This window comes from Anabas testudineus, chromosome 21 (genome assembly GCF_900324465.2).
Source record: "Anabas testudineus chromosome 21, fAnaTes1.2, whole genome shotgun sequence".
Classification (NCBI taxonomy): domain Eukaryota; kingdom Metazoa; phylum Chordata; class Actinopteri; order Anabantiformes; family Anabantidae; genus Anabas; species Anabas testudineus.
The window spans coordinates 10,935,556-10,959,577 of NC_046629.1; the positions used below are offsets into that span (position 1 = coordinate 10,935,556).

Below are 24,022 nucleotides of genomic sequence, written 5' to 3' on the forward strand. Positions count from 1 at the left end.
CATATGCATGTGCAGCAGGATCTCACATAAAGCACAGAACAGACCGGTCAACTATTTGTTGTGTAGCTGAAATAAATATATTTACAAATGTGTGCGAACAGGAATCATAGTTGCAATAGATAGTCCAGACTAAAACAAGACATTCAACGTCAAGCATTGGAACATTTTAGTAGCTTTAGTACACAATTATCACACAGCAGCTGCCAGCAGTCCTGAGATTTCCCAAAATGAAAGGTCAGTGAAGCTCCCATAATGATCTCAGACTGCACAGTAGGCTGCAGTGTGTATGATGTTCAGGGCTGCTCCATTAGATGGACACCATAACTCCACTCCTGTGCTTCACAGTCATCCTGCCTCAGCCTAAAGATCCAGAACATGATTGAGGTAGGAGATGTAACAAATTGCGAGTCGCAGTATCTCAATCTTGGACAACTTCTTGTCTGGTGGGAGCGTTGGGAGCAGTTTTCTCAGTTCTGCAAAGGCCACGTTGAAGGCTACTACACGGATCCGCTCCCTGGAGGCGTGCGCGGATCGATACTTCGCCGTGGCGCGCCTCCTGCGCCTCTTCTCCTCCCTGCTGAGGACGGGAACGTGCGCGGAGCGCGCCTTGCCCTCTCCATGTACGAGCTCTCCAGGCATGGACCCAGACTGCACATCCACAGTGTCCAGAAAGGTCTGCGGGCCAGGTTGCCCCCAGGGCAGATCGTGCTCGGGCTGCTCAGGACTGAGCATCATGCTCCTGTGTGCACACTGCAAATAGGACAAGTTAGTCAAAGTACAACGATATATTATGACAATTATCCTCCTCAAGTTCACCAAGTGCTCAAGTTAAAAAAACTCAATACAGTCTTTAAACATAGAGGATTCGTGCTGCCTCCATGTGGCGACTGTTACGCAGCCACTGGCGCTGTCCCAGGTGCTGAAAACACAAACCGGACACCCCCACAAGTCCAGACGACGAATATCTAAAATCCACGATGCGGTGTCGAAACACATGAAACATGGAATCAGCAGATATTAGAGCACATCACAGTCTGGATAGAGAAATAAAAACATCTTCACAGGAAACCACCCCCCTTTTTAAAGAAAAACGTTTTGGAAACTTTTTGTCAATATCATTATTTCTTTATCAAATCATCTAGAGTGAAGAAGCAACTGAAGTCTTAATGTTTTGTTCTTGTGCATACATTTCATTATGACTTCAAATTGAACAAAATAATAACAGCTTTGAACAATCTTAACTCCAAAAAGTCCAAACATTTCAAAGAGCACAGCAAAATGCGGGATAAGTGTTAAAAATCAGCTCACCTTGTACATTCAAAGAACCAAATCTGTCATGTCACATATTAAAGATGCCTCAGTTGACACTTAGTGCAGGCAGGCAAAGTTATCTCCCCATCAGCTTCCATGTCGTCTTGGTTTTCAGCTGAGTTAAGGGTCTGAACGCAGGGCGCAGCCCCTCTCGTCCTCCTCTCTGTCCATCATGGTGTCTAGTGCACATCACCTCCCTCGGTAGGAGCCAGTCTGCCTTGTTGCTCTGTCTGTTTTTTCCATCAGACCTCGTCTGGCTGCGCGCACGACAAGACACAACTCTCTCTCCGCAAGAGCGCAGCGAAGTGACGACACGTACAGAGGGATAACGAGAAAGTGTTTATTGACCAAACCTCTCCCTCCTTTCGCTTTTATCCCCAGCGGACCTTCATGCCTACAGAGCCTTATTAATTAGATTTGTTTGTGCAGACGTGTCATTTCAAATATTACAACCCAGTCAAGTTTTTGGTCTCTGTGAGGTCAAGTTACCTCCTGTATCCAAATAGAAAGAAAAATTCTCCATTTAATAAACATAACATGCAACAATCCATCAGAATCAGACTGAAACACCTGCTGGCTTCTCTTTATCTCCTAAAGAAGAGAATCACACTATAAAGTTACACAAAAGCTGGTCTACTGTGGATTTGTTTGTGTTTTTGTAGCCTGCTGTGTTGGTCAAATAGTATCTACCACATATTGCGGCTCTGGCATTTTAGTCTGATCATGTCTTGGATAGAAATGTCAGTGCTAATCATTCCTAACATAATCACTGGGAGTAAATCACCAAAAGGCCCCCACCTCTGTGCCAATGGTGGAAAATATTTCCTCAGAGACTGTCAGAAATGGATCATAAACGCTCAGTTGGGATCATGTGTGGTTATTGATGTTAGCCTTACCATGTGGCTAACATCATTATCGTTCTCTCATGATGGGATGATTTGTGAAAATTGTCATTTTAGTGAGCATTAACATTTGTGTACCCTTCTCAGAAATGGCGTGATTGAAGGTTGAGGGCAGGAAAGGCACTGTTTGCTTTGCATTTCTTACATATGTGACGAGTTGATGCAATATTTTGATTGATCGGAACCTTAGACTTTAGTAATATCATTTAATTTTAGTTCAACTCATTATAACATCACATTTACACTTAAAGTAAGTAGACTGGATATGGAAAGTGAACACAAGTTGGATCACATAAATCCCCAAACAGAAAAATATCCAGTCCTCCACTACAAGTACTATAAGATCTAAAAACGCATTTAAATTAATTGGGCTTCTGCTTCAAACACCTGGCCAGTGCCAAGATGATTTAAACATCAGCTAAATGATTTACCTTTCTCTCCACCTTCATTCACATTATTCATATTAAATGACACATCATAACTGCATGTGTAAAATTGGACCCCCCCTAATGAAAATCCACCACTTGGCTTAAGTCGAAACCCTTGTGACTACAACACAGGCAGACTTTCAGCATCTGTGACCTTTGCTGCGCTCTGCCTCATCTCGGCTGTGTCCTCTCCTCCCCTTTTTCTACACCGATTGTTGTGGGTCTGTCTCAGTCTGGATGCCATCTGTTGAAAGGCCCGAGCCACGAACCTCACTTTGTCATCTCCTCCTCCTTATCTGTTCATGCGTGTACGTGCAGTTTTGTGTATGTTAATAAATACACACACGCATAATCTTTTTGATGCCATCTGCAGTGAAACAGCGTGTTCTTCTTCTTCTTTTCTGCAGATCAAGTTGTTGTGTGAACTCTGTAAATGTAAATAATCTGAAGCTGTTTCATTTTAATTTGATCCCTATTGTTTTTCCACCCCTTCCCATTCCCTGCCACAGTTTCCTCTCCTGTCTGGTTGCCATCTGTTGTCATATTTTGTTTCTGCTGATTTGGAATCAGATGACATCTAATCGATTAGCTTTGTCACTATGGTTACTGCCATGAGGAGGAAGAGGGGAGTGGAGCTGTGGGAGCGAGGTGAGATAATAAAACATTTGTCAGGATTTCTGACATAAACTCCCCCTCAAAAGTGGACAAAATAACTAAAATGAAAGTTTCAGACTCTCTGTTTGAGTGTCAAATAACTTATTTCATTACTGGAAAGAACTTGAGTAGAAAAACATAGAGCGGGGTACTATGCTGTACTGTGTGGTATGTGGTAACATGATTACACATAATAACTTAGGAATGTGGAGCTTCTGAGCACAATATTGGTTCAGCCTATCATTGTTTTTGCTAAATCAACAGTTCAATCCAGGCACCACTGTTCTGTTAAGACACAGAACTCTCTGTTCTTAAGAGGGCCAGTCATATTTATCCATTTTAATAGCCAACAAATATCTACATGTTATTTACAAACAAAATGAAATGAATGAATGAATGAAAAAAGAAATGCATCTTCTTGCGGCTTCTACTTTTTCACAACAACCCATCCAGCTCCTCCAACATGTTTTTCCACAGTTTCCATTTCAATCTGGCACTTGGTTCAGTTTTGCTCTTAGGCCCATGCACAAAATACCCAAATGTATAAAACTGAAATAACAACTTAGCAGAAGAGGATGAGGCAGCAAACAGACCCTTAACAAACTATAATAGATGCAGAGACGCTTAAATGGAAAAGCGAGGTGGCAGGATTTGTTGCACAGCTGAGGATGACTCTGGGGAATGTCGCTGTGATGTTTTATGTGAGTTAAAATTCAAGAGTTATCTCCTTAAAGCGTAAAAGCAATTTGTTGTTTATTCTTCTGACTAGATAAACAGGGCTCCCGTTCAACCAATTCAAAAAGACAGTTGCAGAGGACAACTGTTTCTAATTTCTCAGAGGCAGTTGATGGACAGTGGAGAGCCACGAGACAACGTTGTGGAGGTAAAGATGGAGACTTTCACATCAGTCAGAGAATTTACTCTGGAAGAAGTAACTCTCATCTGTCTATGTCGTAACTTTAAATACAGTCAATATGAAAACAAAGTTTGTCATTCACTAACAATAATGCAGCAAAGACAGTGTTTCACTAACTTTTACCTTGCGTCAAACACATTACAAGAGACTTGTTATCCTGGCGATAGAAGAGAAGAGATGAATGAGATTATAAGATGTTGCATTCACTGGTCCGTCGAACTATGACAAAAGCATGTCAGTTAACATACACGTTCAATTGAAAATGTATGAGAAACTGAAAGTGAGAGCAAGAATGGCTTGCTTGGGGCTTCTTCCATCGCAAATCCCTCTTCCTGACATGTTTCATTTACTTTTGTGATTTTTGGCTACTCTCTCTATGAAGGTTTACAATCTTATATTTATTTCTCACAGCTGCTTAATAAGTAAGACACAAACACAACAACGCAGGAATCCACAGAAGCAACTGTTTGATGTAGGTGCAGGTGATGACACGTGGCATCACTGATATATATATTTAAATAAACTGTTTTCTAGATAGTAATGCTAGATAGTAATACTAAGCCGGACAAGTTAATTAATGTGTTTTCATCTCAGACAGACACAATTTATTTAGTGGTAGTGGTAACATTTGGTCATTGTGTTTCCCTCCTTAACTGGAAAACCCTTAAGTAGTTTGAGATCAATGTATACCACTGAAACAGAAGTTTAAAGGTCATGGTAAGCAAAGAGGCTCAAGATTGTGAAAGAGACCTTTGAAAGATCTAAACTTTCTCTGGCTGCCATGAATTGAATGATTTTTAATTAGTATCCCTGCCAGGCAGCGGCACAGAGACTGTGCCAGAAGTATCAAGAGGTACAGTAAATCCTCGCTCTGTTTACTTATTGCCATTCCAGCGATGTGATCAGTGACATTAATTTGCTAAAGATGGCAGTTTGCATGCTTTAAAATAATTTTGTTGTGCTTTTATATAGCTACAATTCACGACTCACCATCTGGATGGCTATTACTCACGTTGGCCTCAGCCACCCATTAGCCTGGCAGATATTCAGAAGCTGTGATTAAACCATAAACCATCAAATCAATCTCTTGACACCATCTAGTGGTAGGAAGTCATACACAAGATAATAGGCTAAAAAGTGGATGGTTACTGAGATAGTGGCCACAGATACAAAAAGTGCACTCCCAACACACTTGTTTCTACTTTTTTAGTGATGTTAAGAAATTAAAGCAGCATAGTCAGTATTTAGTCTATGGTAGAGATGTTCAACTCACTATGGAAAGTCATTAAAAACTGGTCATTTGCAGTCTCTGCATTTAAACAAACCTCTCAGGACCACAGATGAGATTCAATAAGGCAGTAGTTTATAGGGAGCATGCGCTGTTCAGCACAGCAACTGACAGAGGCACACTCAAAAGTATCTAACACATACAGTTCTTTTTATGAAGTAGAGATGGGAGGGAGTTGTTTTTCTGTTTGTGCGAAAAGGAGTAACAACTGGCAGCTGTGGCTTTATAATTACAATGAGTTTCTTTTAGGTGAATTTAATGGTGGAACATTCTGTCTGACTTCCTACGATAAAAATTCAGGTGCACTATCTCACAAAGACAAAGGCATGCTTGTAAGAGTCACTTCAAATTATGTAGTGTCATGAGAAGCACAAATGTTAAAGGATAACCTTCTCTTATATATTCCTAGCAAAAAGTAATCACCCTGAACTAGTTGGTCTGGACATCGACTAGGCTAATGATTTTATTCCTTCCCGTTTAACCTTATTCTCGGGATCGTTGTCTTGCTACATAATCCAGATTCACTTTTAAAATCATTCGTCTTTAAAGACAAGTTGTGACAAGCTGCCCTGGCCACAAAGCTGCAAAGCATCTCCCCAACATTACACTGCCACCTCCATGCTCGACAGTAGGTTTGATGTTATATTTGTGGAATTCTCTGTTTAGTTTACACCAGATTTAACAGGACTGCCATCTTGAACTTATTGTGGACTATTTGCCCCTTGTGGGAAGGTTCATCATTGTTCCAGGGAGTGAACACTTTATTCCAGTTGATATGTCATCACATTTTTGCCTTAGAATGCAAACACACATACATACACACAAATACAGAAGATGTCAGTGCTGCAGAAAATGGACTAAATTGAATTGTCTCACAGTGGCCACATGATGGCACTGTAGGCTAAATTTCAAATCAGGACCCAGCTTTCTTTACAAAGTAAAACTTGCTGAAAACCTCTGTACTTGTGCATGTGCATGCAACTTTTTATGTGCTTACTTTTAATTTGGCCCTGATTATATGTAAAGGAGCTTTTAAAGGTGTGCTGCAGATGTTGCTTTCATGTATGCCATGATGATAGGAGTGAAACATATGACTCACCCTGACCATGCTGAGCAGTATACATCAAATACCAAACACATGTAGAAGTAAGTGTGAAACATACTTATGAGCCCAGCACACAATGTTGCAACAAAAACAGTCTTGGATCATATAGCTCAATATATCACAAACCATGAAATGGTAGCTCCTAGCACAACACTCGATCCATTCCCATCACAACAGAGGGAATGCAGCCAGAGGCTCACTGTGGAACACAATGAGCACCAACATGTTACTGTGATGATGCCATGAAAACATGGAGGACACACCAGTGAAAAGAGTTAACATCATGAATACATCAGAAATATCGAACAGTCCATGTTACAAATTCTCGATCAGTCTCAAAAAGTGAAATAAAGGAGAGACAACAGGAAGGAAGATGGCTCACCTAGTGCCTCCATGAGCCTAACTCATGGGGTGTCCCTGCAGGCCTGTGTGCCTATGTGCTAATATGTGGCAGTTGTTTTTAATCTCCACCCTGCCTCTCCCCCCCACCGTGACTGCATACACTGTACTTAAGATTGACTTTGGTCCCACATGTGAGCCAGCTCATGTCTGCCTTTGATGCGCACTGCTTTTTACAGGGCAACGTTCGTGAGCAGGCTTGACCGCAGGCGACTGTTTCTTTAGAGGAAAGTAATGTAAAGGAAAACACAGAGTTATAAACCAGCAACAGTAGAGTGAGTGGATCACTCAACCACATCTGCTTGATGTGGGCTGAAAACATTGGGAGCGGCAAACAATTTTTAAACATCTTGCAGACAGACAGACAAAGACAGACACGCATGATGTGCATACAGTTACAGTGCAGAGTGCATAAAACAGAGAAATACACAGACTCTGGCTCAGGGTGAACGTGCACGTGTACTATTATAAATCTATCTACTATCTAAACCTTCATTTTAATCTGCAGGTGGTTTCTCTGACTAACAAAACATATCCTTGGCCTCAAATGGTACATATGAATGTGAACAAGAGTCCTGAGAGCTAATCCTACTTTGTCAGCTGATTCGTTGATGACCCTGATTGCTGATTGACTGCACATGTGAAAGCGCAAATAAGCCATATGCTTGGTGTATAAATGCAGCAACTTGACGTGTGCTACATGATGAGCTTCCATTCCTGTTTGCCATCATCACTGACTGTTGGTGCCTTGCTGTAAGATGGGTGAGTTTTGCAGTATTTATCTTAAGCTGTCATTTTAGCTGTGATTAGCAGTTTTTTTTTTTTTTTTTTTTAATCTGATGGCTTAATTTGTTTTTATAATTCTTGGCTTTGTAGCAAAGAAAGTGCTGTTGGTGTATGCCCACCAAAGCTCTGGCTCATTTAATGCTGCAGCCAAAGATGCTGCTGTTGAGATTTTAACAGCTCAGGGTTGCACGGTGGAAGTATCTGACCTGTATGCTATGAAGTTTAAAGCCACTGCTACTGCTGAAGACATCACTGGTATGTAATTATACCGCTGGCATTGGAATATCCTAATTGCTCTTCAGATTTGTGGCTAACCCTCAGTGGTATCTTGTTTCTATAGGTGGAGTTAAAAACGCTGAACACTTTTCTTATGGAGAGGAAACCAAACTAGCATGGGAGGAAGGAAGACTAGCTGCTGACATCAAAGAAGAACAACGTAAACTTACTGAGGCAGACCTAATCATCTTTCAGGTAGAGTCTCAGTGGCAGTAATGTTTAAGGTCTGTACAATGAGACTAATCTTCCCCCAACCCTCTAGATGTATATATATATATTTTTTAAAATCCATTTTTAGTTTCCTATGTACTGGTTTACTGTACCTGCAATCATGAAGGGCTGGTTTGACCGGGTGCTCACGCTAGGCTTTGCCTATTCTGTGGAGAAGCCATACAGCCTGGAAATCTTCAAGGTAGGAGGATCAAGAATGCATAGCTCTTACTAGTCAAAAGCTCTGTCTTCACCTTCTTGCCTTTCTGTATAGGGCAAGAAGGCCATGTTGTCCTTCACCACTGGAGCTCATGAGTCTATGTTCAGTGCAAATGGCATCAATGGAGACATCAATGTCACACTGTGGCCGCTGCAGGTATAGTTTCTGCATGAATTAACTTAAATTCAGGTAACATCACAATAACTTTTAAATTTCTGTCTCCAGAATGGTGTCCTGCACTGCTGTGGGTTCCAGGTTCTGGCCCCACAGATCTTTTGGGCTCCATCTCATGTTTCCTCTGAGGCTCGCAGTGCCATGCTAGAGGCCTGGCGTACACGACTGCAAGGCCTCCTGAAAGAAGAGCCACTCGTCTTTACTCCCCCAGAGTGCTTTGATAAGGAAAAGGGTTTCCAGCTGAAGCCTGAGGTCCATGAGAAACATGCCACCAAGGAGTTTGGCCTGACTGTAGGGCACCACCTGGGAAAGCCACTACCACCCAACAGCCAGATGAAAGCTGGTGTCTGATCAGTCTGTCTGGTTTAAGTGTACACTTTAAATAAAGGGTCAAGAAATATTCTGGTCTTGGTAAATTCTTTAATTCATCAGGGGCTGGTCAGTCTGGGTACAGTACATCTTTAAGATAAAAGGCTTGAAGAGGTAGCAATGATTTATTTTGCTAATGTTCTAAAGGTGACTGGGGTGGGTATGACTCATAGTCGGCATTAATGGGGGGGACAGTGTTTTATAGGCCATTATCAGGACAAATGGTGAGTGGGGCCAATTTTAAGGTTTCCCTAAGGTCCTTAAGTCTACTTCTAAAACTTTAACAAATGTTAAAGCATGAGGGTATGTTTGCTGACAACTGACTTCAAGTTTTATTTGGCCAAACCTTGACTATTGCAAGTTCTTTGCCCCTCATCCCAAAAGGGAAAATGAGGGGCAACTTGTTTGGATTTTGATGGTCTACCTGAACAACATTGTGTCTAGCTATAATTCAAATGACTACTAGTTGGCTCATGGTAACAAAACCTTAACCTTATCACCAAACCTCAATTTTAGAGCTTATGACAGATTTTTATTGATGTAAACGGTTTAAAAACACCAAGCTGTAACTTGGTTGGAGGCCAGAGTTTAGTTAGTGCATTAAAAAAAATAAAATACTGTAACTCTAAACTTTTTAATTGCCCTTTGTTTCATCTCTGGGATCAGATCTACAGGGCCTCTTAAAGCCTTAACTTCCTCTCACCACTTTGACAGGAAGAAGGGTTTCCAGCTGAAGCTTGAAGTCCATGAGAAACAAAGTTTGTTCCAACAGTGTGACCTCACCTGGGGAAACCGCTTCTACTCAGCAACCAAAACAACACTGTGCCATTTTGGTTTTACAGTGCAAATAAAGTTTCATCTTACAGATTCTTACGAACATGTTTGAGTGCAAAGAGTTATTGCCTGTTGTGAGTAAATTGTTTTGGACTGGTTATTTTAAACAAGTCAAACACATGTCTTGCATGCTGTCTGGTTGAAGCTGGAGTGTGTACCTTGTATACAGACATCCTGACGAACAAACAGTCCGCTCGCATGCAGGTTTGGGCTATACACGGAAACATAAGTGGCTGACCACTTTTCCCAGAGAAGCAGCTTTTGTTTGGGTATGTAGGAAATGAGATGGGGGTGGAGGGGGGAGTGGGGTGGGGTGGGTGTACACACTTAAGGAAATGGCCTTGTGCTCTGATATCCAGACCACAGCCTGTGACAAGTAGAAACTCGATGGTGTGCTCATTTCACCGTTGGGGTTTCACAAGGTCACCGAGTGTGTTTGTGCTGAGTCGAGCCTCGTTTGATAATCACCTGTCTTGAGTCAGAAAATGAAAGAACAAATTCAATGGTTTTGAATTATTCAGTAACGTGTTAGGGCATTTGTGTGTTTCATTGTTTAGTGTGGTGCTAGTATTTGAAGTTTCCCAGCTAAAAACAGGATTCATATTTGACAGTATGCTCAAATAATTTCTCAGGCGCATCATTATGCTGTAATTCACTTCTTCCTTTTGGTTATCTGTATATACACAGATCTACACATTATGTGAACAAATCTTGTAATTGTCAGTTTGAGATTTTAAGGACTTCTTTTTCTATATACATTATTGTCAAAGAAAGAAAACTATAGTGTTGGACTTGAATTGATGGTTTTGGTGCCATTGAGAGTTTATTTATATGAGGGCTGTGCCACAGTGTCTGATTTGGTATCTATCCTGGTCACCCATTGTCCATCCTAGTTCTCCCACCCTGGCTGCAGGGAAGTCCATTTTTGGCTAGTTCAATGGGAGGAAGTGGGCACCGTCTCGTACCAGGAATGGAACGAAGCCGGAAAAACACTTTTTTCTCAAATAAACACATTTATTCGGGCACACGTACGAAAAAGCAATGTAATGTTCAAATGAAGTCTGAAAATGGAGTGGACTTTAGTAACCCCAAAACACTAAACATTTAGTTAGTTTCCTTTTTAACATGTTACACTATATATATTATATGCTTTTATAATGTGTACTCAAACTGGGTGTTTGGAAACAGCTTCATAACAATATTTAATCTCCTGATACAAAACCCTAAAGTGATGTTTATTTATTTCATTTCACTGTTGCTTTTACATTTTACATTTTTTTATTCTCATCTATGAAAAATAAAAACAAAGCAAAAAAAAAAATCTTTCTGAAAATGTCAAACTATTGCTAAAGGACTGTCATATTGTAAATGTTCAAATTGTAAATACAACAAATAACATTAAGAGTTGACTCTTGATTCCCTGTGGTATGATTTGAGCAATACATTTGAGAATGCATTGCAGAACCATATGCAATTGATTGTTCTTTGCTGACTTATGGGTGTTTTGATTAGGCTGTAAATGGGTCCTTGTGTTTGCACCAGATGTCACAGGGTTAACAACAGGGCAGCCATTAAACACTATGATCCAAACAGACAGAGAAAGAAAGAGAGAGACACAGAGCTGGTGAAGTGCAGGAGAAAAAGCAGTCGGTTGAAAAATTAGGCAAATTATTTATATGATCCATACGCTTGCTCTTTCAGGGGCTGCATTAAAATCCAATCAATTATACCGCATGGAAAACCCCAGTGTGTTGAATGTTGTCTGTGTGTAAGTAGGTCCATGTGTGCATTTATATGAGCAAAGTGAGGCACAGTTCAGGGCAGTTATATTAAGATTGGCAGCAGGAAAGGTTTGTAATGAAGAACTACCGGCGTTTCTCTTTGTGCTTTAACTTCAGTTAAAGCATAAAGGGTACTTTTGTATCACAGAGTGTCCATTGTGTGTTCCCCATCATTATGAAACTGGGGAATTCACTGTGACATCTGAGCACAATCATCCCCCCACTACACCAATCGGAGTAGCCTCTTAAATCAAGTATTTTATGTAGAACATAGATCGGTTCCCACAGTCCATATTTAAAAAGAAAAATATGAGATTGCTAGTTCAACAAAGCACTATCTCCCTAACTCACTGCTAACATATATAATTTATTTGACATCATTTATTTTCTTATAAATTCTGTGTGAGAACTACTTGAAAGAGTTTCTAAAAGTGCAGGTGTGTGAGCGCCTCAGAAAGATCTCACAGGGCTCTGCCATGTATGCTTGGGATCTCAGCCTGAACAGCTGGTTTGAAATATGAAAAAAATAAGGATTTACTAACAGCTGTGGAGGAACACGACCACAAACAGAGCCAAGGAGCTATTTACAAGCTCTGAAAAACAAGAAGAAGAAAAAAAAAACATGAGGGAAAAAATAATAACAACTGCTGCCTTCTTCCTCTTTTCATGAACTTCTGCAGGATGTGTCTATCATGCCTTACTCTTTTCAACCTCATCTCCATCCTTCCTTTGTGTTAGTCTTCTCCTCTCACCAGTGTGAAAATGCACAGGAAACTTTTACCACAATGGGACTTTTCACGCATCTTTTGCTCATTAGGAATTTGAATGTTCACTGGAGGCGTACTTCTTGGGGTATTGGGCTGTAGTTGAACACATATAAGCAAACGCTTTCACAAATCAGACTCCTGACAGGCGCTTCACTCAGCTCGGCTGGCTGTGATAGGGCCCAGACAGGCCTGCACTTTGCAACTTTCAAACTCTTACACGGAAGGTCTGCCATAATGGTTTTGATGAATGGATGGACGTCCGGCTATTGGCTTCCATTCAGGCTCTGATGTATTGAGTGCCTGGTACTGGGAGGTTGACGTGAGGCAGAAAAGCTGTTTCGTATTTACAAGCAGAGGTTGAATGTGGCTGGGAGGTTCATGGAAGGCTTTTGGTGGTTTGGATGTGAGTGACAGGGTTAAGACTGCAGTGAGCCATTACGCTCCTCTCTAAATCCCTTTCTATACTGTAATGAGAAGCAGATCTATACTATCTCCAACAGGGCCCATTGAGTGATGGGAGAAACAGACACGTGGTGAAACAGCCCATCTTGCCCTGTTTCTGTCCCGTTTGATCCATCGCTCCAGTGTTGGCTGCTCTTTGCTGCAATGTTCATTCAGTTTTGTTTTATAATCCATCAAAGTAAACAATGAAAGACTACAAATGATCTGATGTTTTTAGTCTGTGAGTAGATGTAACAGGATGCTCAGGGGTTACAGATGAGACTATGCTTGAAGACTGGATGGATAGGAGTGCTAGCGCTTTTGCCCCTCACTAGGAGCTCCAGGCGCACAAGGCTCAACTCCAGATGCTGCCTGGGTTGCCACATCCTGGTCATAATCCCCCTGCAGTGCCACACTTGTGTGTATGTGATCACTGAGGAGACCAATGAATGGGAACCACCTGGGACAGAGAAAATGGCTTGAGGTAAATTTCCATCACATGTTGCACATCATTTTGTGCCGCAGGGAAATTTTTAAAGGAGGTGATATTTACAGTGTATCGCCATTTAGATATTTTTCCCATTAAACCAAGTCAAGCTTAATTCTTCTGGCATGTTTATCTACAGTACTTATTTCATCATCTTGTGTGAGTGCAGTGGAGTTGTGTTTATATCCCATAAAGCCTGCAGTGTTTCTCTTAGTCTCTAAGTGTTAAGGCTCAAATTTGACATTTTTCTGTTTACAATTGAAATGCCACTTTGTCCATGTTAGCAAAGCCTGTTTACAATTGAGGCAATTTAAAAGTTTCAAACTCAAGTCAAATCAAACCAATGTTCTCAGTGATTGCTGAAGCTTTCGTGCACAGTTCTCTGATAGCGAGGCAACACCTACAGGTAATGCCAGTAGCTGGAGAAGCTATTTCTGCAGGCTTCTCCATAACACTGCATTCCAACAATGCTGATGGCCTATTTTTCATTTAGCGTGACAGGACAATAGGGGAGCACGTTAGCCACCTTGTGTGTGAACTCTGTCAGCAGCATTGAGAGGCGGCGTGTTGTAAAGCACATATCAGTATGGTCAGGATAGGATTACTAGATTAGAGCTGCAGCCCTCAGGGGAGCACAGAGAGATGGACACCTTCTCATGCACCTTGTGGACAGATTCTGTCATTCCCTAAGCCATGCTGGTCACACATTGTCCCCTGGAGCAAGATTTTTACCTCAGCTATCACCCATCTTCTGCATGATCCCACTGACCCTTCTCATATTAATGAACATGGTGTGGGTATGTATTTGTGTGTATTATGTGTGTGTCTAGGAACACAGAAGGGTGGGGCTGTGCAAAAATCCGTAAGGCTGAAAGAAAACAACTTGCACTTTGTTTGAGTTACTGCTGTGCGCAGAGATGACAGACAAAATCAATGGACTGTGTGAGCTCAAGCAGTCATGCACAGCAGCTAAGCAGGGAGGCAATAACAGATTCAAAGAGAGAGTTGTGCAAGAAAGGAGAACAAATATGTAAAATGCTTTGTTTTACAGCTTTCTATCTCTCAGTTGGTTGATGCTATGATACCAGTAGTGCTGGTGTCAACGCGGTGACTACGAGTTGACAAACCAGTGGTGATGTTTACCTGACTCTGTCATTTCCCTCATCTCCATGAAGTATTTTTTGGTTTCACTTTCGTTGCTTTCGTCAGTGTTATTTTCTGCTGCAGCCGTTTTCAGCAAAGAAAGCTCTTAAAAGCCCACTTTATGCTACCACCTCTGCAGCAAACGACAGGCAGTTAAAGTTACTGACTGACTGGCGAACACAGAGCTGCATTTAGCAGCTTAAGAGCTGGATATTTCCCTCAGGAGTTGGTGAGGCACAAACAATCCAGAACTTAAAAGAGAGTAAATATTGGACTTGCATTCACCATATGGACCCAAGCTCAACTCTAAGTGTAAATAAGAAACAGTTTTTTATTAGTACACCTTATCAACTCACAACTTGATGCGGAGGTCAGCCTGTTTATGCCTCCAAGTGGCAAAAACACAGGTTTAGGAACTAATGTATTTCACATACTGTGCCCAGTTAACACAAAGACTCTTAGTATATTCTCACTTTTCTGCATGCTTGACATCTGAACAGGTCTCAGGTTTCACTCGCATTCGGGGTTGGTGTAAGAGAGGCTCTGTCAACGTGTGGAATGCCTCGATTGCTACATTTCCCGACAGGGACGCACTCTTTCTGCCAAACACGCACCTGCACGAACAGATCCCTTAGAGACACAAAAGATCACCTCATCACAAGCATTAAGCATCAGCAGTGACATAAAACTGGCTGAAAGACCAGAGATAAAGTCAAATAGCTGCCAATCTCTTATCCCTGGAATTTTGTTAAAGGTCCAGCGCTTAATCTCATGATCACGTACTCCTTCACAAGTCCCATGTACTTCTCATGTACACATATGTGCTTTCAGTTTCACTCACCCAGGCCCAACTCCCCCTGAAAGATAATTGGAAATGGAAGTAATTAAGTGAAAGTTGAATGAGGAAAGCAGCGGATAAGGAGGAATGTGAGGGAGTAGAGAAATGCAAGAAGGAGCTGACAGTTAATGGTAAAGATGTGGTGGAGAACGAGTTCGAGAAGGACCCTCTGAATGGAGATTTGCACGAAAATAGACGGCATCTGTTGGACCCCCCACTGTGACACAGGGCTATACTACAATAGAAACAGCAGCCATTAGAAATAACTCCCTAAATCTTTCTCCCTCTGTTTGCCTTTTCTCTCCCACACTCCTATCCACCCCTCTCACTCTTTTACGTCATCTCTACCATGTTTCCCTCTTGCTGTCGCCTACCCTCTTCCATTTCCTTATCTCTTGATCGTTCTGTTTATCCTGTTTGTGGGAACGTGTATGAAGACGTTGGCCCTGTTTAAAATACTGAAACTGAACTGAACAAAGCCAAATGCTTTCATCAACCCGTGTTTGAATCATGGAAAATAAAACTCTGGATGCCAGGTACTACACTAAAATACTAGAAGCATTGCAGTACTGAATAAAAACAATTGTAAATTATTAAACCTGCATTTACTGGTGATCTGGCTACAGAAACAAGCTGTCAACATTTATTAAGAAGGTATGATGAACATCATATCTCTGGCAACATTAGAGAATCATGATCTGATCCTTGATGAATGTCCAAGTCCAATCCACTCTATTTTTTGCTCTTGTTTGGTCTCCACCAACTCCACCAATTTAACATATCTGGCAAATATTTAGCCATATGCTCCACCGTGTTCACAAGATAGTAGCTGTCTTTGTCTGTCTGCTGTTTGGACTTGAGCACTCAGTGTAGGATGGGTTTGTCATTGAAAACAGCTGCTTCCAAGTGAGAGAGAATTAAAATAGTGAGTTGATAAATCACCTCCACAGATTGAGTTATTGCTCTCACACTGGTGGTTTGAATATTTTGGTGGACATGGGAAATATTGAATGCTACCATTATCAACAGATGTCAGAAAACACAGTGTAAGAGGCTGAATGGCTGCGGACTGGTCAGAGTGCCCATGCTGATCCTTACATATTAAAACACCACCAGATGCTTTTAATATTGAGGTTGATTTGATAGATTTCAAATCATAATATTTTGATCTATGATGAAATGAAATTATATTCTAAATGGCATACTGTGTTGATGTTTGCTGCTCAAAAGACTTACAGAGTTTTTCTTGCATAAGATGTGTGGTAGCTCCATGACGTTTTCTCAGACAACATGCACACAAGCACACATATTACCCCTGCTGTTTCCAGTCTGGCCTCTCTGTGAATGAGGACTGCAGAACAGAGGTTGGAAACAGTCTGCAAGGCTACGGATGCTTATCAGAAAGGCTTACAAATCCCCCCTGATGCTCCTGATATGGAGGACAATGGGTATGCGTGCGTAGTGTGAGTTCTCTTTAAAGCCTCATTGAAACCGACTTCAGTGCTCTGCTGTTTAATGAGGTCAGAGTAACCTGCTGGCTGTATTTCATCACTGAATACTGGGCATGTAGTCATGATAAAATGTAGTAAAGTGACCTGGATCAGTCGGTGATATCCTTTTCCAAAGCAAATATGTTGGACACACTGTACCTGGTCAGGATTTTAATCATTAAGAATAAAATCATAAAATCCCACCCAAGCTCAATCAAAGTATTTTATAATGATTTCAATTCAAACTATATTTATCAGGGCATTCTTTATATAAATCCCACAGTTCCTGTTTCTTTGTGCAATCCTCTCTGTGTACTGAACTTGGGGTTAATTGCCTCCGTGGAAGCAGCTGCAAGGCCACCAGAGTTGCAGGTGAGCTTTCAGCAGCTTTCAGTAAACACATGGAGCCTCCTACAAAGCTTTGTGTTGCTTCCAAAGGATGTGCCTGAAATGAGACTGTATAATGCTCAAACAACAATGAAACAACTAAAGCCCCTGTAACTGATGTTGCTCATAGTTTGAGAACGAGAACTGCAGAATTAAAAAAGGAAAAGAAAAATGTAGCCCTTTGCACTTTAATTGCATCAGACTGTTTAGACTAATTCTAAATACCAGAAATTGGCATCAGATAAATCTATGAGCTGACTTTTGAACGTGGTTTTTGGAGTTCGTTATTCAAAGGGTGGTTCCCTCCGTGTACTGTAACGTGATTTGGGTTTAACCAGTTTGTTGGTTTTGGGTGGAAGCAGACTTACCGACTTTACTATCTGAAGCACTGGTTTCATAATTAGGTAGCTGGGGTGGGGCGCTGCAGGGAGTGCAAGGCGACATCTTTGTAGTATGTTTTGGGGAGGTTAATATGTATTGTGCATCTAAAAATCTATCTTACATAGTGTGGATTAGGAGTTGGTGTTATGTTGTAGCTACAGTAGCAGTCAGAAAATCCAGTGCTACTTGAAAAGTCATTCAATTTTATGTTAAGTAATACTATAATAATAATACAATATCTATTTCTATTGGTTTCATACCTTAGACTATTACTTTATGCAATATATAGTGGCATGATAATAGGAAGTGTGAAAGCAGACATATTACAGGAACAGTGTGGCCAGTGAATGAGTTATTGGCATACAACTCCTTCCATATGAAAACATGGAAAAAAATAGTTAATCTGCATGTTGAACACTGTGTGATTAAATTAAATTATTAGAAACCACATAGAGCAAACACTAAGCCGTAACAAGATGACTGTCACAGAAAGTGTGTGCAGCATCTAAATAAGTAGGTTTGAAGTGTCAGACGTTTGCATGTACACACAATATTATTTTATTCTTGCTAATTCTTGTGAAACATTCATTGTGATGACAGTAATTTACTGTAGAACATTATTCTATATAATATAGATACTACTGAGCCTACTGAGAATGTTGTATACCTGAAACAACTTACCGTATATGAGGTAACATCTAGTCTAATGTTGATTAATGTTTTAGTATGATCTATAATAAATACACAATTCGTTTAAAATACTTAGTGTAATTAAAAAAAGTTAAAGTTTGAATTTGTTATACAACATGACTGCATTTTTCTAATGTACCTTTAACAATAATAATAACACATCCTTTTGGTGCGGCGCATGTGTCAGACATGTATTGACCTGAATGGCATTTAAAAACCTGTGTGAAGTGACATGCCATGTATTTTAATGGTCGGCAGTGTTGCATGACATTTTGTATTATGTGTTGTCTATGGCGCATGGAGAGACGGAAATTCAGTGTTTTCTTTTTTTTTTCTTTTTCTTTTTCCTGCTTGGCCGAAACTCGCCCAGCTCCTTGCTCTTTATTGATCGCTTGAGGGGATGCCAAGTCAATACCCATAGCTGCTGGGACCCAGCCTTGGAGGCGTTGCTCTTGTGAGTATCGGCAAGTGCGCAGCGCGCAGCACGCTCAGATTGATTTCGTGAGGCGGAGAGAAGTCAGCGCGCAAGTTTCCTGCGGTGGAGCTGAAGTTAGATCCATCACACGAAAAGGAAAATCTGTTCCTCACGCGACAAAAAAGGGGAGATCACGGCGAGAGGAGGAACTTAAAAAGAGGTAAGATGATAAAAGGAGCTCGTGTGGGCATGAGAAGTGTCGTTTCTCGGCTGTTTAACAACACTTTGAACCCTGGAGATGCTCGACGCCTGCGATTTTCACCTCTTACTTTATAGCTACTAGAGTTTAATTCTTACTTTAATTTAACCACTCTATTAGCAACCGTCCTTAAATATATTAATCTGGATTGATACGTCTACTCAGCATTATCCTGAGGAAAGTTGGGATATTTTCTTCTTCTATTTTCGTTGGGGTTTTGTTTGGATCTCTCCATCTTCCCAGCTGCGCTGTTTGCCTTCCCATTCAAACGCAGAGTCGGTCAGACTACTGTAAACTGACATCTGATAAGATTGGGTTTGTTTCCAGCCTGATATAAATCGACTGTGACAACAATGACATTGTATGTATTTGCCGTCAACAGCTCTCTGGGATCTTTGTGTTTCCCTTGTGCGTCTACGCGGAAACATGAGGGGCTGTCGCACCAGGCAAATATTTAATCCTCAACTGAAGCCTGTGGGAAAAGTGTAGACGCTGACAGGAGAAACTTCTGACAAACATGCTGCACCTGCACCACTCCAGTCGGCATCATTAGCACATGAAAATATCCCTTTGTCGCTTTTATTTTCTGTGTATTGGGAAACAAAAGGCGTTTTCAGCTCATCTGTAATTAGCTGCGTGCGCGCTGAGAAGAGCAGAAACAGAGATGCAGAGAGGAAAAAGAGGCACAGAGGTGGACTTCATGCACTGTCTGTGTTATCTGATGGCGTGGGTGTTAAAAGGTTAATGAGCTTGAAGCCTGTGGGGCTACCTGGCACCTACAGGTATTTTCCATATAATATGAGAGAATTAGACAGACACCATTGTGAGGGATTATCTCGGCATAGAAAATCCCTCCTTGAGAATGAAAAGCGCTCCCCATTGTGTCGAAATAATTGAAAGTTAAATTAAATGTGAGGTATGTCTCTTTGCAGGCAGAGGTGGAAGAAGCATTTACATACATTAGATTCAGATACTGTAGAAGTATTTCACCAATGGCCTCTGTTAGGAGTGGGCAGTGAGGACAACATCTCCTTATGTAGTACAGATATTTTATGTACTGTTAGAACTGTAGATAAAATAAGATGATGAGGTGGATCATCTTATAATAACTTTAATTAAATCTGAATTTGCAACGAGAAACTAAATTGTTAAATAAGTGTAGATGGAAATATGGAAGATATACTGCAGACCAGACAGCTGCACATCCTAATGTGATCCAGGTGTCTATGGAGATGCTTATTTTCACTTTGGCTTGTCTTTCATCATCCTGTGTCACTTTGTGCCAATTATCCCATGCACTGTGCACGTCTCCGACACAGACAGATGTCTGTCGTGGTCACATTTCACTGCTTTCCTACGTGCTGTGTCACCCAGTGGTCGGTGACCCTCGTTTTTTAATCACGGTCGGACCATTTTGCAGGCGTCGAGCCTCCCGCTGGTCTCTGTTCACAGTTCTCTCCGTGGGTGTACAAGTCGGTCTGGGGCAACAGCAGGGTTAAGCCGCTCATGTTCTGGTTTTGATCTGTCACCTTTCACCTATGATCTTTCACACTGCAGCAGCCTGCCAGTTAAGGGAGCTGAGAGAGACATCACAGCCAAAAACCACGAACATAGATCAGATCAGCTAAGCAGGGCTGAATGTTTCAGTGGCCCTAGGCCCCAAAAGTTACTAGCAAGTCAGGCAGCAGTAGACTGGTGCCACTGTGATCGTGCATAAGTCACTTTACCCGTAGCATACATGTGGGCATGTGCTCGTGTGTTATTAAATGCAGATGTTGTAAAATGACGTATTTGAGGTTATGAGCAACCTTTTCTTTGATCATCTGGGTGGTGACAGCCCCTCTCACCCTCTCCTTGCTTGTCTCTAGAGAAGAGAAATATGTTTTTTTCTGTTTTTTTTTTTTACTTTGACAAGGATGTTAAGGAAAAACATTCTTTAAAGTGGCATCAGGTTTCCCACCCTGACCAACACTTTGTCTCAGGATGCCCGGAACGCTAGGGAAACACACGCTGTTTGGAGTTCTCGATCCCATTTCCTTATGTCTAATCTGCACTGTGCTAGTAGGGCTAATGTAAACATTTATTGTACTGCTCCCTGACCACACATCAATCATGGAGAATTCCTGTGTAACTGACAGCAGAGAGCCACTAACTCATGAAAGCAGTGTTTTAACAAGTTAACCACATTAAGATTCTTCAGGATCTAGTAGCATACCACGAACGCCTTTATGTTTTTATTAGTTCATGCAGTTTGATTCCACATGGGTAAAGTATGACATGTTTTTGCAACTGAAAATTGCCTCGATATTACTAGAAGGATAAATGTAAGAACTGGCAGACGTGTGTCGCAAGAAATGATGAGCTAATTTCTTTTTTTTTCAGGATTTTCCTGAGTCGACGGTGGTGTGTTTTGTCTCCAAGTGGTCTGTGATCGTCTCCCTGCACTGAAAAATGAGTATGAGTGCCAGCGACATGGAAGACCTGATGGTGTCATGGGAAGAACTGAACTTGTCCGAAACCTTTAGCAACATATCAAGTGTGGATACAATGGTGTGTGTCACAGCGTTCAACCGCAGCGCTCTGCTCTACTCCATGTGTGTCCTCTACACTTTTATCTTCGTTATCGGTCTGGCTGCTAACGCTCTGGTCCTCTGGGTCAACATCCGTGCTCAAAGAGACTCCACCCCTCGCCACGAGACGCACATGTACATCGCCCATCTGGCAGTCGCAGATCTGTGTGTGTGTGTCACTCTGCCCGTGTGGGTGAGCTCATTGGCCCAGAATGGTCACTGGCCGTTCGGTGAGGTAGCGTGCAAACTCACACACCTGCTGTTCTCTGTCAACCTCTTCAGCAGCATCTTCTTCCTGGCCTGTATGAGCGTGGACCGTTACCTGAGCGTGATGCAACATGAAGACAGCGAGGGAGGCGTGCGCAGGAAGCTGATCCGTCGTGGTGTGTGTATAGGGGTGTGGCTTCTGGCTCTGATTGCCTCCTTGCCGGACACCTACTTTCTACGTACTGTGAAGTCCACACACGGAGACTCCATGCTGTGCAGACCTGTGTACCCCGAGGAAAACCCTATAAAGTGGATGGTTGGAGTGCAGCTGAGCTTCATCCTGCTGGGCTTCGTCCTCCCATTCCCTGTTATTGCAGTCTTTTACGCCCTGTTAGCGAGAGCTTTCACACGCTCCTCTTCTTCTTCATCATCTTCCACGGTAGAGCAGGAGCGCCGTGTGAGCCGCAGGGTAATCCTGGCCTATATTGTGGTGTTTCTGGGCTGCTGGGGGCCCTACCACGGCGTCCTCCTGGCTGATGCCCTGTCACAGCTGGGCCTTGTGTCTCTGACCTGTGGCCTGGAAAATGTGATCTACTTGGCTTTACACCTCACTCAGTGCTTGTCTTTGTTCCACTGCTGTTTCAATCCCATCCTCTACAACTTCATCAACAGAAACTACCGCTATGACCTCATGAAGGCCTTCATCTTTAAATACTCCACGAGGACGGGCTTGGCACGCCTCATCGATGCTTCCAACCTGTCTGATGCTGAGTACTCTGCTGTAGCTGTAGAAAACCCACCACAGATCTGAAAGTTACGAAACATTGGACATTCCCTGAACACTGTTTTTAGGTGATTATAATGCAACGAAAACCTTTCTTACAACTTATTTGTTCTGATCAGAATCTGTTCACTAAAAGCATTATGTTTGTATACATAGATTAAAAAAGTCAATCTAGTATCAAAGGTTTTACTGAAATCTGCTTGATTCCAGACAGGCTAAACTCAACTTCAATGGACTGATTAAAAGCACTTAGAAAGTAGGTTTATTATAATTGCTGATACTGACATGATATGAATATTGTCATTCATTTGTAAAACCAAAACAGTGACTATAATTGTATGAAATCATTGCCTCATATGTAGGATTGTATAGTGTGTGTGTGTGTGTGTTTGTGTGTGGTGTACATATTCTGTCGGGCATTGACCGTTAATAGTATCAGCTCAGCAATATTGTTAATCTTTTTCTATCAAGGTGTATTTATGTATTTTTATTTTTGCCTCTTTTACATTGTAATGGAAACTTGTCAAGCACTGATGCCTGCTTAGTGCTCCACTTCATACAGGTCTGCCTCATCGTTTTAGTTGAGCCACTGACGGGCTCAGTGTAGTCCTGCTGTCTCATTATTAATCATAACCTCGCGTCACATTCGCTGAATCCTTCAGCCACACTATGAATACATTTTAGTTGTTTGCTGCAACAACTAACATTTGAGAAGAGAAGGTATGTGTAGCTCCCATCTCTTCTGAAATATACAGTGTTGTGTAATGCTGCACTGTTTTGCATCAGTGCTAGTCATCCTGCTGCTTCTGATTTTGATGACCAAATAAATTCATTTATAGCTTTACTTCTCTAATGAAAGCAGCAGCTGTGGCGTGTGACGACCAAGTGTTTATTAGGGACCAAATAACAAAAGCATCACTGCAGTACTTTATAGATTGTTTGTGTGCGTGGACAGCTTGATACCAAGAGACGACATTTCATGTGTCAGAAACATTGAGTTGTACAGTTTACTCACTGTCTGTTGTAGGAAACATGTTCTTTTGATATGCTGTCATAGAGCATATTGTGTCATGTGATTGGTTACACATGGATGCTGTTATACTGGAAAGATTTCATGTTGCGATTACAAAAGACTGGAGACATGAACATGTGTCTCCAAGAACAGAGACATTCCTTTGTTGTAGTAATGTGTAACATGTGTTTTGTTATATATTAAATAAAGAGAAAATGTTTTGCCTCAGTGATTTCTTTAGTTCGTGTCAATGTAATCTCACAACTTAACGTCACCCGTGCCTCAAGAAATATTGTGTTTTAGCTGAGAGGCTTTGATGGAAGTATTTCAGAAAGCTTTTACTGCTTTATTTGAGATATTAATAAACAACAAACACAAAAGCTTACTGTATTAGCATCACATTTTGTGGTTTCTACCAGCTGTCACATGTGTTTTATAGGCAGCGGAAGAAGTAAGTGCACCTCCAATTGTGCTCTATGAGAACTGTAACACATTGGA

At 41.5% G+C, this 24,022-nt stretch overlaps 3 protein-coding genes across 3 annotated transcripts; 2 read left to right on the forward strand and 1 right to left on the reverse strand.

Moving 5' to 3' along the window:
• Positions 1-360: 360 nt before the first annotated feature.
• Positions 361-1,321, reverse strand: LOC113173630 (helix-loop-helix protein 2-like). Its single transcript, XM_026377097.1, has 2 exons — positions 1,308-1,321; positions 361-760 (listed from the first exon to the last, which is right to left on the reverse strand). The coding sequence occupies exon 2, from the start codon at positions 733-735 to the stop codon at positions 361-363; it is 375 nt and encodes a 124-aa protein (XP_026232882.1). The 5' UTR covers positions 736-760; positions 1,308-1,321.
• Positions 1,322-7,710: 6,389 nt separating this feature from the next.
• Positions 7,711-9,059, forward strand: LOC113173328 (ribosyldihydronicotinamide dehydrogenase [quinone]-like). The gene is made up of 6 exons (XM_026376741.1): positions 7,711-7,765; positions 7,880-8,044; positions 8,130-8,260; positions 8,364-8,477; positions 8,550-8,651; positions 8,721-9,059. Exons 1-6 carry the CDS (start codon positions 7,762-7,764, stop codon positions 9,018-9,020), a joined length of 816 nt encoding a protein of 271 aa, XP_026232526.1. The 5' UTR covers positions 7,711-7,761; the 3' UTR covers positions 9,021-9,059.
• A 9,661-nt stretch (positions 9,060-18,720) lies between these two features.
• On the forward strand, positions 18,721-23,756 carry LOC113173751 (atypical chemokine receptor 3-like). Its single transcript, XM_026377285.1, has 2 exons — positions 18,721-18,912; positions 21,334-23,756. The coding sequence occupies exon 2, from the start codon at positions 21,403-21,405 to the stop codon at positions 22,537-22,539; it is 1,137 nt and encodes a 378-aa protein (XP_026233070.1). The 5' UTR covers positions 18,721-18,912; positions 21,334-21,402; the 3' UTR covers positions 22,540-23,756.
• The last annotated feature ends 266 nt before the right edge of the window (positions 23,757-24,022 follow it).